General features: G+C 35.3%; 1 protein-coding gene across 1 annotated transcript; it reads right to left on the minus strand.

The window, feature by feature from the left end:
• Positions 1-8,612: 8,612 nt before the first annotated feature.
• LOC133335865 (cytochrome P450 4d8-like) lies at positions 8,613-11,704 on the minus strand. Its single transcript, XM_061544156.1, has 4 exons — positions 11,539-11,704; positions 11,019-11,481; positions 9,020-9,585; positions 8,613-8,956 (listed from the first exon to the last, which is right to left on the minus strand). Exons 1-4 carry the CDS (start codon positions 11,702-11,704, stop codon positions 8,613-8,615), a joined length of 1,539 nt encoding a protein of 512 aa, XP_061400140.1.
• Between the last annotated feature and the right edge of the window lie 1,237 nt (positions 11,705-12,941).

Raw genomic sequence — 12,941 nt, forward strand, 5'->3', positions numbered from 1 at the left:
TCTCGTGTTCCACCAGGACAACGCTAGGCCACACACATCTACAGTGACTCGCCAGAAACTTCGGGAGCTTGGTTGGGAAGTTTTAATGCATCCGCCATACAGTTCGGACTTGGCAACTACATTCGAAACTACATTATTTCAAGAATGTCCCTACAAAATTTCAAGTGAAAATCTCAAGAACTCTTGAAGATATAGCCGATTTATTGTGTCAGCATCAAGTGACGGCTAAAGGGTTTCTCAAACTTTAAACGCGTTTTTCTCTTTTGCGAATGGCGGCACGATAACTCAAAAACTAATAACCCAACCAAATTTTTACACGTTTCTCTGTGAGTGTATAGCTATCGTATGAAATAGGATAAAGCCAATCGGTGAAGATCTTCCTTATTTTTATACCCTTCACCACACTGTGGTACACGGTATTATGTCTTTGTGCATATGTTTGTAACAGGCAAAAATAATCGAGATAGACCCATGGTTCCTTTTGAGAATACGCATAGAATCGCTTTTTGAGTCGATTTATGCATGTCCGTCTGTCCGTCCGTCCATGTATTTTTGTTAACAAAGTACAGGTCGCATTTATGATCCGATTTGGATGAAATTTGGCACAGGTCACTTAATTGGCCCAAGGACGAACCCTATTGAAATTGGAGAAAATCGGTCCACGTTTAGACATAGCTCCCATATAAGGGTACCCCAAAATGTTCGGTATTTTGAGGTTCTTTAGCGCGTTTTTTAACTGAATTCTCTGAAATTTGGTAATTTGAGTTCTTATTGGGTAGCAAATCTTCCTACCAAAAATTATAAATAAAGGTCCATTTTTTCGGATAGCCCCCATATAATGGTACGCCCAAATGTTCGGTATTTTGAGGTTCTTGAGTGCGTTTTTTAACTGAATTCGCTGAAATTTGGTACTTTGAGTTCTTATTGGGTAGCAAATCTCCCTACCAAAAATTATAAATAAAGGTTCATTTTTTCGGATAGCCCCCATATAAGATTACACCCAATTTTCGGTATTTTTTGGGGGTTTGGATCGTATTTTTCGACCGAATTCGCTGAAATTTGGTACTTTGTGTTCTTATTGGGTAGCAATTCTCCCTACCAAACATTATAAATAAAGGTCAATTTTTTCGGAAAGCCCCCATATAAGGGTACCCCCAATTTTCGGTATTTTCGGGTTCTTAAGCTCATTTTATAACTGAATTCTCTGAAATTTTGTACATTGGGTTTTTATTGGGTACCAAATTACTCCACTAAAAGTTATAAATATAGGTCCACTTTTTCTGGTAGTCCCCATATAAAGGTACTCCCAAATTTTTGGTATTTTGGGGGTTCTGAAAAAATATTTTTGGAGAATCGCCGATTTTTGACCAAAAACCAAGTTAAACCAGTAAGGAAAGTAGTAAAGTCGGACGGGGCCGACCATATGATACCCTACACAACTTCCACGAAAATCTAATTTTCTATGGTTCGATATTCAGAGCATGGGCAATATTTAGCGATATTTGTACCCCATAGACGTCTACAAATATTACTAATATTCAGTTCAGCTCTTCTAATTACTTGTCCAGATCCCCTTCACTGTGGGTTGTGTTGTGATGTCCGGCTTTCAATAGTGGCCTATAAACCAGCTCATAAAAAAACACAAAAAATTGAGTCTTCGGGTCACTTCATCCAAATATTATTATCTGATCATCACCGAAATTATAGGCGTTGTCCATGACCATACCTGGATCCTCATGGAAAATTTCAAAGCGATCCGCGATATATTTGCGCCCTCTAGTGTGGTAATGCGTTACTAAGTAATATATGAATACGTGAGGACCTGTAAATATTTAAGTGTAACCCCCACATCCGAGTACACACGACAATGCAATTGGTATCAATGTAAAGGTAAACCACTCCTCTTGGATATACTATCAACTTCTCGGATCTATGTCCTTCAGGAGTAAATATATACGCCATAGAATACAAATTTTGTAATTTTCCACACAAAAGTCTGGGGGCATTTGACCCGCTATATATTGACCAATCTTTATCAAAATAGGCATGCCTGCATCTTTGGCCCGATGTCCTTCCCCATGCAAAAATTCGCGCTGTTTTAAGGTCATAATTGCGTCCTCTGGAGCGACCAGAAAACCGACAAAAATAAAGTTTTTGGTCCATTTCATCTCCTAAATATCAACCGATCTTTTCCAAAAACAATAGGGGCCTTCATTAGCCAGAACCCATCCTACATGCAAAATTTCGTGAAGATTGGTTCATAACTGTGGCCTGTATCGTGTTTACAAAATATAATGGACAGGCGGACGGACGGACCGACACACATGTATAGATCGACTCAGCTAGTCGAGATATGACGATCGGTATACTTATAGGTGGGTCTAGGACCAATATTTCGCGGCGTTACAAACTTTTGGGGCTACACAAAGCTATAATACCCTGACAACATAGTTCTGTAGGGTATAAAAATAAATAATCGTAACGGGGGGTTTGTTCTCTTAATGAAAAAATGGTATCTAAGAAAAATTGTGAAAATCGACTACTAGGAATTTTTGCAAATAGAGGGCAGGACTCCTGTGAGAGAGAGACATTCCGAAGAATGTTAAATAAAGTCCTATAGTTCATATAAAAGTAATGGATTTCTTTTTCCCCAATCTAATATTGAAAAACCAGTATGGAAAGTAGTAAAATCGGACTGGCCCGACTATATGATACCCTTCAGCACTTTGGGTATATTCTATATACATATTTATCCTAACAATTTGATGTCAATGTGAATTCGAAGGAAATTGAACACATTTAAATATGTGACCTTTATCCTACAGTGAACCGATTTACATTCAATTCATACATTTTGGGTCTTTAGTGCACATTTTATATAAAATCGGAAGAAAAGACATATGGAAGCTATATCTAAAACTGAACCGATTTCAGCAACTTAGCACACATCATTTTGGACATAATTTGGTACGCTATGCCAAATTTCGTAATCGAAAGATACACCATTTACATTAAATCGGACGAAAATATAAAAGTGGGAGCTATATCTAAATCTGAACCGATTTTTTCAAATTTCAATAGGGTTCGTCCTTGGGCCATATAAATGAGCTGTGCAAAATTTTATCGAATTCGGATCATAAATGCGACCTGTACCTTGTTTACAATTTAACATGGATAGACAGGCGGACGGACGGATATGCATAAATCGACTTAGAAAGTGATTCTATGCATATTCTTGTTTCCTTTTGCCTGTTACAAACATATGCACAAATACATGTCCAGAGTGGCGAAGGGTATAAATAATTATTAAAAGGCGCATTTCCAATTGTTTTTTGTTCGAATAAATTAAACCGAATCGATTACAATGCAGATTGCATCGCACTGTGCATCGAATCCCCGAAAGTAAACTGCACAAATATGCTTACCTATATAAATCGTATAAACCTTGCCATTTTGTTTGCATTCAATAATTTCATGACAGCTAAATCAATTTTCAATAAAGGTAGTCACCATCGTCCTTATCCAGCCGGGCACTTTACCATGCAAGTAAGACTGTGAAAGACGTCATTGGACATATGAGTTGTACTACGCACTCTTTTGGCCATATATTTAAACATCTGATGGTGTAATGGCTGAACATAAAATTCACATGATTTGCATGTACCACGACATGTCGCACACACTTACTTTTGGAGGGGTATATTTTTTCTTTGTAATTTTCATTGGACTTATATCATGTAGCAATTATGATAAGACCTTTTAAACAAGTGTTTCTTTTGTTTCTTATTTCTTGCTTCTTTTTTAAAAAGTTGCATTACATAATGCACTCATTTAAGAAACAACACAAATCACAGAGACTTGTTGCAAGGCAGAAGAAAAAAATGCAAAACGTTTTGAAGTGATCCTTAAGTAGCCAAACATCGACCAATAATAAGATAAATGTCCGTTCATATTAAGCAACAATGTTTTAATGCGGGTTTTACCCAAAATAGGGCTATTAAAATAATTGTAATACGTTCCAGTGAATTCAGAAATTTACACGTTTTATTGATTTTGTGTCGGTGGGGGTGCTCATAATGTGTTTCTTGGTTTTATTACACTATGTAACAAAATTGAGCCAGATTTTTGAGTTATGACGTGATAATTTTATGGCTGGTATGTTTAAAATTCATGAATGAAATGCTTTATAACTTTGTAGCTGTTGCAGATTTTTATATCCTTCACCACACTGTGGTACATGGTATTATGCCTTTGTGCATATGATTGTAACAGGCAAAAAGGAAACGAGATAGACATATGGTTCCTTTTGAGAATATGTATAGAATCACTTTTTGAGTCGATTTAAGCATGTCCGTTCGTCTGTCCATGTATCCTTGCAAACAAAGTACAGGTCGCATTTATGATCTGATTTGGATGAAATTGGACACAGCTCACTTATTTGGCCCAAGGACGAACCCTATTGAAATTGGAAAAAAACCGGTTCAGATTTAGATATAGCTCCCACATTTATATTTCCGTCCGATTTAATGCAAATTGTGTACCAATGTCCCTATATATCTCTTCGTCCGATTTAGAGTAAATGGTCCACCACAGTCTATATATTTCTTTCGATTGGCACGAAATTTGGTATAGCGTACTGAACTATGTAAAGAATGATGTGTGTTGAGTTTCATGAAAATCGGTTTAAATTTAGATATAGCTCCCATATATATTTCCGTCCGATTTAATGTAAATTGTGCACCAAAGCCCATATATTCCTTTCGATTTGCACGAAATTTGGCATAGGGTACATATTTGAGTCTAGAGTAATATGTGCTAAGATTCGTGAAAATCTTTGACCTCAATATATTCTACAAAAATGTTGATCATAGAATATTAGATCGGTAGAGTCCTCAAAGGCAAGCTGTTGATATCCGTATGTTCTCCTTTCTATTTTTAGTCGATATTGGTTAAGAAAACATACGAACAACGAGCTCTTGTTTTTGACTTATTTGGAGGTCAAAATATCTCTCCTTGCAATTATTTTTCTGATCAAGAAATTGAAACATATCATATAATTAATTTAGTCCAATTAATGTCAAAAACTCCACCATAGATATACTGACAGGTACTTAAAATGAAAATATAAGAAACATACCAAAAAATGGACATATACCGAAATTTCTACAATCCGATTATGTAAACAATAATTTTTAATAGAAAATTATACCCTCACCCTTATGGCTAATTAGTGTGTATACACTTTCACACGGTGAAAATGTGCCTCATCGAAATACTTTGACCTCAATGTTTCTTGGGACCAAAAATCTTATTATGTCTTCCAAACTTAGTTTAAGTCCGAATTTGGGGAATATCGGTCCATGCCTTCTGGTACCTCCCACACAGGGGCTACGGCTAAGCCTAAATGCAGGCTATAGTTCATTATCGAACCGTACGTTCTAGTTTTTTATCTCGATATCCTTCGCAGGTGAAATGATTACAACAAAGTGTTAGAACCAAACCCAAAACGCGGAAAAATCAGATAATTATATACGACCAAAACCCCCAAAATACTGAAAATTAGGAGGTACCGTTAAAAAGTGGGCCTATATTTATAATTGTTTGTGACGACATTTAGCACCCAATAAGAACCCAATGTACCAAATTTCAGCGAATTCGGTTGAAAAACGCACTCAAGAACCCCAAAATACCGAAAATTTGGGGGTACCCTTTATGGGAACTATGCCTAAACTTGGACCGATATATCCCATCATCGAACTTGACCTACCTGACCTGCAGACAAAAGACAACCCTATGCAAAATTTCAGCACCCTATCTAAATTCCTTCGGAAGATAGCGTGATTACAACAGACGGACAGATTTCAGTGATTTCGGTTGAAAAACGCGCTCAAGGTCCTCCAAATTCCGAAATTTGGGGGTACCTTTATATGGGGGCTACCAGAAAAAAATGGGCTTATATTTATAATTTTTAGTGGAGATATTTGGTACTCAATATACCAAATTTCAGCGAATTCGGTTGAAAAATGCGCTAAAGAACCCCAAAATACCGAAAATTGGGGTACGCTTATATGGGGGGCTACCAGAAAAAATGGACCTATATTAATAATTTTTTGTGGAGAGATTTGGAACCTATTTAGAACTCAAAGTACTAAATTACAGCCAATTCGGTGGAAAAATACGACCAAAACCCCTAAAATACTGAAAATTAGGAGGTACCGTTATATGGGGGCTACCAGAAAAAGTAGGCCTATATTTATAATTTTTTGTGGCGAATAAGAACCCAATGTACCAAACTTCAGCGAATTCGGTTGAAAAACGCGCTCAAGAATGAATATTTCGGTGAGTTACAAACGAAATGACAAAATTAATATACCCTCCATACTATGGGGAAGGGTATAAAAAGACACACACAGGCTCGAGATAGAAGGGGGATATGTTTTACAAAATATTCACCAAATTGTAGTCTCCAATAGTTGGTAAAAAAGTCGGTTATTATATGACCATAACGCTTCGAATTTGCCGACGATAGTCGTTCCATAGTCCTTTTCGAAGATGTAAGGTCCAATTACACATTCGGACCAAAGAGCTACCCAAGCAGTAACCTTTTGTAGATATAATGGCCTCAGCCTTATGTCTGATGAGGGTATATCGAGCGAAACGAAACAAATATTGTAAGGCCTGTGTATCAGGCCTAATCGCTCCAGTCTGTTCAAATTTCTTTAGAATGTTGCCAATTGCTCGCGTGGATAAGCCTGTATATAATCGTCAATGGATTTCATCTCCATATAGAATTTTCCTCTCCCTAAAACATGAGCTCGATTTTCTTGTTCTATGTTATTAATAAAAGTTCCTACTGAAAATTTAAGAGCACTTGGTTAATTCGTTCGGCCAATATCCATGCTGCCATGTTTCTGTAGTACAAATTTCCACAAAACCTATTGACTATTTTAAAAGCATACATATTAATCAATTATCTAATTTATAAACAAATATTATATTATCGTTTGCAACCCATTTTCCCACATTCATATCTGAGTCACCGATTGGCCATGCGTTGGGAATTCCCATAATAATTGGGTCGCTATGTTTGGTCAAATGCTCATTACAAATGCCAATATGCTCCAATCATATACATACCTAGTTGTTATTTTAGTTCTCTACAAAATAATTGATGGCGATAACAAAAAAAAAAAAAAAAAAAAACAAAACACACACAAAAACCAGGTGCGGTCACTAAAACGATAAGACAATAAACAAAAAACAATCACACAGCAAATATTTATTGATTTAATAAAAATAGAATTTTGAGTGTAAACAAAGCCAATGCTACGAAATCTAAACAATGGGAACTTTAAATTGGACACAGAACAATATTCTCAACATATTTGCTTATTAGAGATATATATTTATTTATTCTATGTCTATGCCAAAAAAGGTATCACATACCATGAAAAATATATGTAGGTGAAAAACTTTGTTGTGCCATTTACATTAAACTGATCAAACATATATATGGGAGCTATATCTAAGTCTGAACCGATTTTCATGAAATTTAACACACATCATTCTAGAGATCATTCAGAACGTTATGCCAAATGTCGTAGAAATCCAACGATATATTGGGAATTTAGTGCGGAATTTACATAAAATCGGAAGAAAATATATATGAAAGCTATATCTAAATATGAACCGATTTGCACGCAACTTAACACATATCATTCTACACTCAATATTCTCAACATATTTACTTATTAGAGATCTATATTTATTTATTCTATGTCTATGCCAAAAAAGGTAACACATACCATGAAAAAATATATGTAGGTGAAAAACTTTGTTGTGCCATTTACATTAAACCGATCAAACATATATACTGGAGCTATATCTAAATCTGAACCGATTTTCATGAAACTTAACACACATCATTCTAGAGATCATTCAGTACACCATGCCAAATTTCATGGAAATCCCACGATATATGGGGAATTTTGTGCAGAATTTACATAAAATCGGAAGAAAATATATATGGAAGCTATATCTAAATATGAACCGATTTTTACGATACTTAACACATATCATTCTACAATCAATTTAGTAGGCTATGCCAAATTTCGCGCAAATCGATATATATAAGGACTTTGGTACACCATTTGCTGTGAATAGGTCGAACATATATGGGAGCTATATCTTAATCTGAACCGATTTTTCCCAATTTCAATAGGGTTTGTCCTTGGGCCAAATAGAAGACTGTACCAAATTTCATTCAATTCGGACAGACAAACGGACGGACACACATAAATCGACTTAGAAAGTTATTCTATGCATATTCTCAAAAGGAACCATGTGTCTATCTCGTTTCCTTTTGCCTGTTACAAACATATGCACAAAGACATAATACCCTGTACCACAGTTTGGTGGAGGTTATAAAAACAGGGAGGCAGTAGAATGTGAATATTATAAAGGCAATTTTCTTTCCCACCCAATTCTTAAAAAAATAACCAAAATAACACAGCACAAAATGCTCGAATCTATTTGAACAAACCTTCAATATAAAATACGAACAATAATATTATTCTCTATTATGTCATAATTTATTCCAAGTATTTTATTAATTATTTCCTTTTCCTCAGACCCAACTGCATACCCGTTGTCGAACGTAGTACAATTCCCATTTCGGGAGCAAATTCTTTTCCCATCGGCAACAGTTCATATGAACGTATTATATGTAGCAGAGTTACTTTCATTTCATACATGGCAAATTTTTGACCAATACAATTACGTGGTCCAGCACTGAATGGTATAAATTGGAAATGATTTTTTAAATTGGAATTTTCATGACGTTCGGGTATGAAATCAAGCGCATTATCAAATACATTATAATCGTAACACATGCCAAAGACAGCAATAATGAATTCCGTACCGGCAGGTATGATGCCATTGCCCAGTGTTGAATGTTCTACATGCAGATAGGAAATTTTATATTAGGTGTTTTGGATACTTTTTCACTGGAGTTACTTACTGTACTTAAAATCTTCTTTAATTTTGCGAGCAATTAACGGAACAGGTGGAAATTTACGCAGAGATTCCTTAAGTACACATTCCATATATTTCAATTCATTTAGACTCATCATTGTTAGGGGTTTTGAAAAATCCTCACCATAAACGTTATTTATTTCGGCCAGCAGTTTATCCTGCACCTGGGGATGACGTGCCAAAATATAGAGGGTACATGCCAGAGATGTGGCCGTAGTATCATGACCCTCAAACATAAACGTATCCACTTCTTCACGAATGTCGTCATTGGTCAGAGGTTCGCCATCGATTGTTGACTGCAGTAATACATCCAATAGAGCCATTCTTTTTTTGCTGCCAATATCTTCGCTATTTTCTTCGGCATTGGAACTTTGCCCATTCAGTGAGGCTTCCAAAGCAGCTCTCCTTTTCTTGATGACGTTATGCGTAAAATCATGCATAATCTTTAAATTCTTTACGGAACGTAATTTTTTGTAGGGATGTAGTATTGAAAAAATCAGATCGCTGTGCAAGTGGATGCGTAGAAAGCGCCATGCCACCGTTTTTGTCATTCTGTAAAAAAAATAGCGAATAAATGTTTCGAATAGAACATATTCAAAAATATAATCCTCGGAAAGAAGCAAACTAGCCGTATAAAACTTTTCAACTGAAAATTGGATATGGTTGATTATCTCGACAGATTTTATAAAGAAAACATGATCCGAATAAATGCTTCCCTATAGCAAATTTTATTAAGATACAAAATGCGGATAGATGATTCCTCTAGAAAACGTCAATCATGGTTTAAAATGTTCCTATTCGGACTACATTTTATAGAAAAGCAATATTTCGATAATGTTTTCCTATAGAAAACTTTTCCGCATACACAGTTTCCTACATAAAATTTGAATCTATAACTTTGTCCGCGGAAAACTTTTATCGATTAAACGTTTACATATAATTAGTATTGAAAGCCATGTCTGGATAATGACCTCTTATAGGAAAGTCATATTCGGATACCAGTTTTCCACAGATAGCCTTTTCCGAATAAAATTTTCCCATAGAAAACCACATGCGGATAGATTTTTTCTATAGAAAACCATATCCAGATATAGTTTATATATAGGAAACCTTGAAAAAACCATATACGGATTAAGTTTAATTATTTAGATCCTTATCAGCATAAAGTTTTCTCATAAAGAACATTATCCGTATAAAGGTATTCTATAGAAAATATCATATTTAGACAATGTTTTCCTAAAGAAAGCCGTATTTGTATGAAGTTTTCCAATAAAACCTGCATCCATATAATTTTTCCCCTAAAAAAAATACCCGGATAAAGTTTTCCTATGGAAAACCATTTCCAGATAAAGTTTTCCTATGGCAAACCATTTCCAGATAAAGCTTTCCTATAGAAAACCATATCCGGATAAAGCTTTCCTATAGAAAAACCATATCCGGATAAAGTTTTCCTATAGAAAACCATATCCGGATAAAATTTTCCTATAGAAAAACATATCCGCATAAAGTTTTCCTATAGAATACCATATCCGCATAAAGTTTTCCTATAGAAAACCATATCCGGATAAAGTTGTCCTATAGAAAAACCATATCCGGATAAAGTTATCCTATAGAAAACCATATCCGGATAAAGTTTTCCTATAGAAAAACATATCCGCATAAAGTTTTCCTATAGAAAACCATATCCGCATAAAGTTTACCTATAAAATACCATATCCGCATAAAGTTTTCCTATAGAAAACCATATCCGAATAAAGTTTTCCTATAGAAAACCATATCCGGATAAAGTTTTCCTATAGAAAACCATATCCGGTAATGTTTTCCTATAGAAAACCATATACGGATAACACCCCGTAGGAAAAGGTTTGCTATAGAAAACCATATCAGGACAAAGTTTTCCTATAGAAAACCAACCAGTTTTTTTTGTAGAAAACCAATTTTTTTGTAGAGAAACATGATGTGGATATTAATATTCGCTTACTCACTCCAAAACGGCATTTGTATATTGTCTTGCACCAGCCTCATTCGTCTGAGCATTCACCTTCGTACCCATTGCCGTCTCGGCAATAATATCCAATGTATGGGCACATACAAACGGATAAACATCAAATGCCGAATTACCATCGGCCTTTGCGGCCAAACAATTTACCAACGTTTTCGAATGCCGATTGAAAATTTCTATAAATTCTTCCAAAATTTTAAAATGAAATGCTGGTGTAATAATACGACGTCGGCTATGCCATTTACGACCATCACTGGTGAGTAGACCATTACCCAACCATTCATGGAGTACCCCATACAATTGATGTTTTGTGATGTGAGTTGAACTGGTTAAAATTTGTTCATTTAATTCGGCATCGGCACTGACTATAATCAAACGATTGAGAGCCCAGACTTTAATTACCATGCCATATTTCAGGCCCAATTCCATAGACTTTATAAAAATATCTAAAAAAAAAACAAAAAAAAAGTAAATAATTTCCTAAAAGTATAGTGTCCACTTACTTTGTGGCGTTAGATCATAGGATAGATGTAAGGCCCCCAATAGGGGTATATTGATGGGTCCATTTATGTTTTTAACTGCATCACGTCTTGGTTTCTGCTTTAAGTGTATCCAGAGTGTAATTACGAATAGCGTTAAAGCAACAACAGTAAAGAATGTAGTGGACATTGTTAAATACAGACTATATCGTGAATGCAGTAGATTTTATATGGGTATGGGTATTCAAATTAGGAATGTTACCGCTTTCTAGCTTTTACGCATATACGAAATAATCTAATCTTTGTCTTTGAAAAAAATTACATTTTGTGTTTAGAGTAGGGCAAGACAAAGCAGTATGTTTGTGAAGTTGACTTGTATTTGTTTCCTCAGCAAGAGTAGACCTAAAATCAAATTTTCTTTAACTACACTGTCAATGTTACGATGTTTAGTTACAACATTTGGGAGTTACCGTTATATGGGGACTTGATCATTTTTACATTATGGGGTTTTAGGTAAATATTTCGAGATTCATGTTTAATATAATTAAAACCAGTAAGGAAAGAGTAAAGTCGGAAGGGGCCGACTTTATCTAAATGTGAATCGGACTAGATCTATCCATAAACATGTCATTCGTTTGGGACAAAAGTATGAAAATCGACTTCAAACAAATATCAATTAGTCATCCGTTGGGCTATGTCTGTACTTCTAGAAAACGTAACTACGTTATTCTAGGCTCAATTTTGTACGTTGTGCAAAATTTGATGTCAATCTGACAAACATGAGGAGTTTGATGTACAAATTACTTAAAATCGGACGAAAATATATATGGAAGCTATACCCAAATATGAAACGATTTCAACGAAACTTGTCACAAGTTAAGTTATACTAATTTCGGTACGTTTAGTTCCTATCAGCCATATATTGGTTTCTTGGTGGGTCAATTACAATTACCGATTTACGAAACTTGGCACACAAAATTCTGGACCAAATTCAGTACGTTATGCAACATAAGAACTTTGGCACATTATTTAAATTAAATCGGACGAAAAAATATATATCTAGATCCGAACCGATTTTCATGAAACTGACAGACATCGCTCTAGGCGCAATTCAGTACGTTATGCCAAATTTCGTACAAATCGAAAGATATGAAGGGACTTTTGTGCACTATTCACATTACATCGGACGAAAATATATATGGGAGCTATATCTAAATTTGAACCGATTTTTACGAAACTGAACACACTTCATTTTAGACTTAATTCCGTACGCTGTGCCCAATTACGTGCAAATCGAAAGATATGTAGGGTCTTTGGTGGACCTTTTACATTAAATCGGACGAAACTATATATGGGAGCTATATCTAAATCTGAACCGATTTTCTCGAAACTTGGCACACTTCATTCTAGACCTAATTCAGCTTGCC

The sequence above is a fragment of the Musca vetustissima genome, unplaced genomic scaffold (genome assembly GCF_032173495.1).
Source record: "Musca vetustissima isolate MV318-11 ecotype Yass unplaced genomic scaffold, APGP_CSIRO_Mvet_v1 utg15565, whole genome shotgun sequence".
NCBI classification, from domain to species: Eukaryota; Metazoa; Arthropoda; class Insecta; order Diptera; family Muscidae; genus Musca; species Musca vetustissima.

Excerpts from the sequence above, each read along its gene's own strand:
- LOC133335865 (XM_061544156.1), bottom strand. The coding sequence starts at position 11,704 with ATGTCCACTACATTCTTTACTGTTGTTGCTTTAACGCTATTCGTAATT. Across the intron at positions 9,586-11,018 it reads TATACAAATGCCGTTTTGGA|AATGACAAAAACGGTGGCAT; the intron begins GTGAGTAAGCGA and ends TTTTTTTTACAG. Across the intron at positions 8,957-9,019 it reads TAAAGAAGATTTTAAGTACA|AACATTCAACACTGGGCAAT; the intron begins GTAAGTAACTCC and ends ATCTGCATGTAG.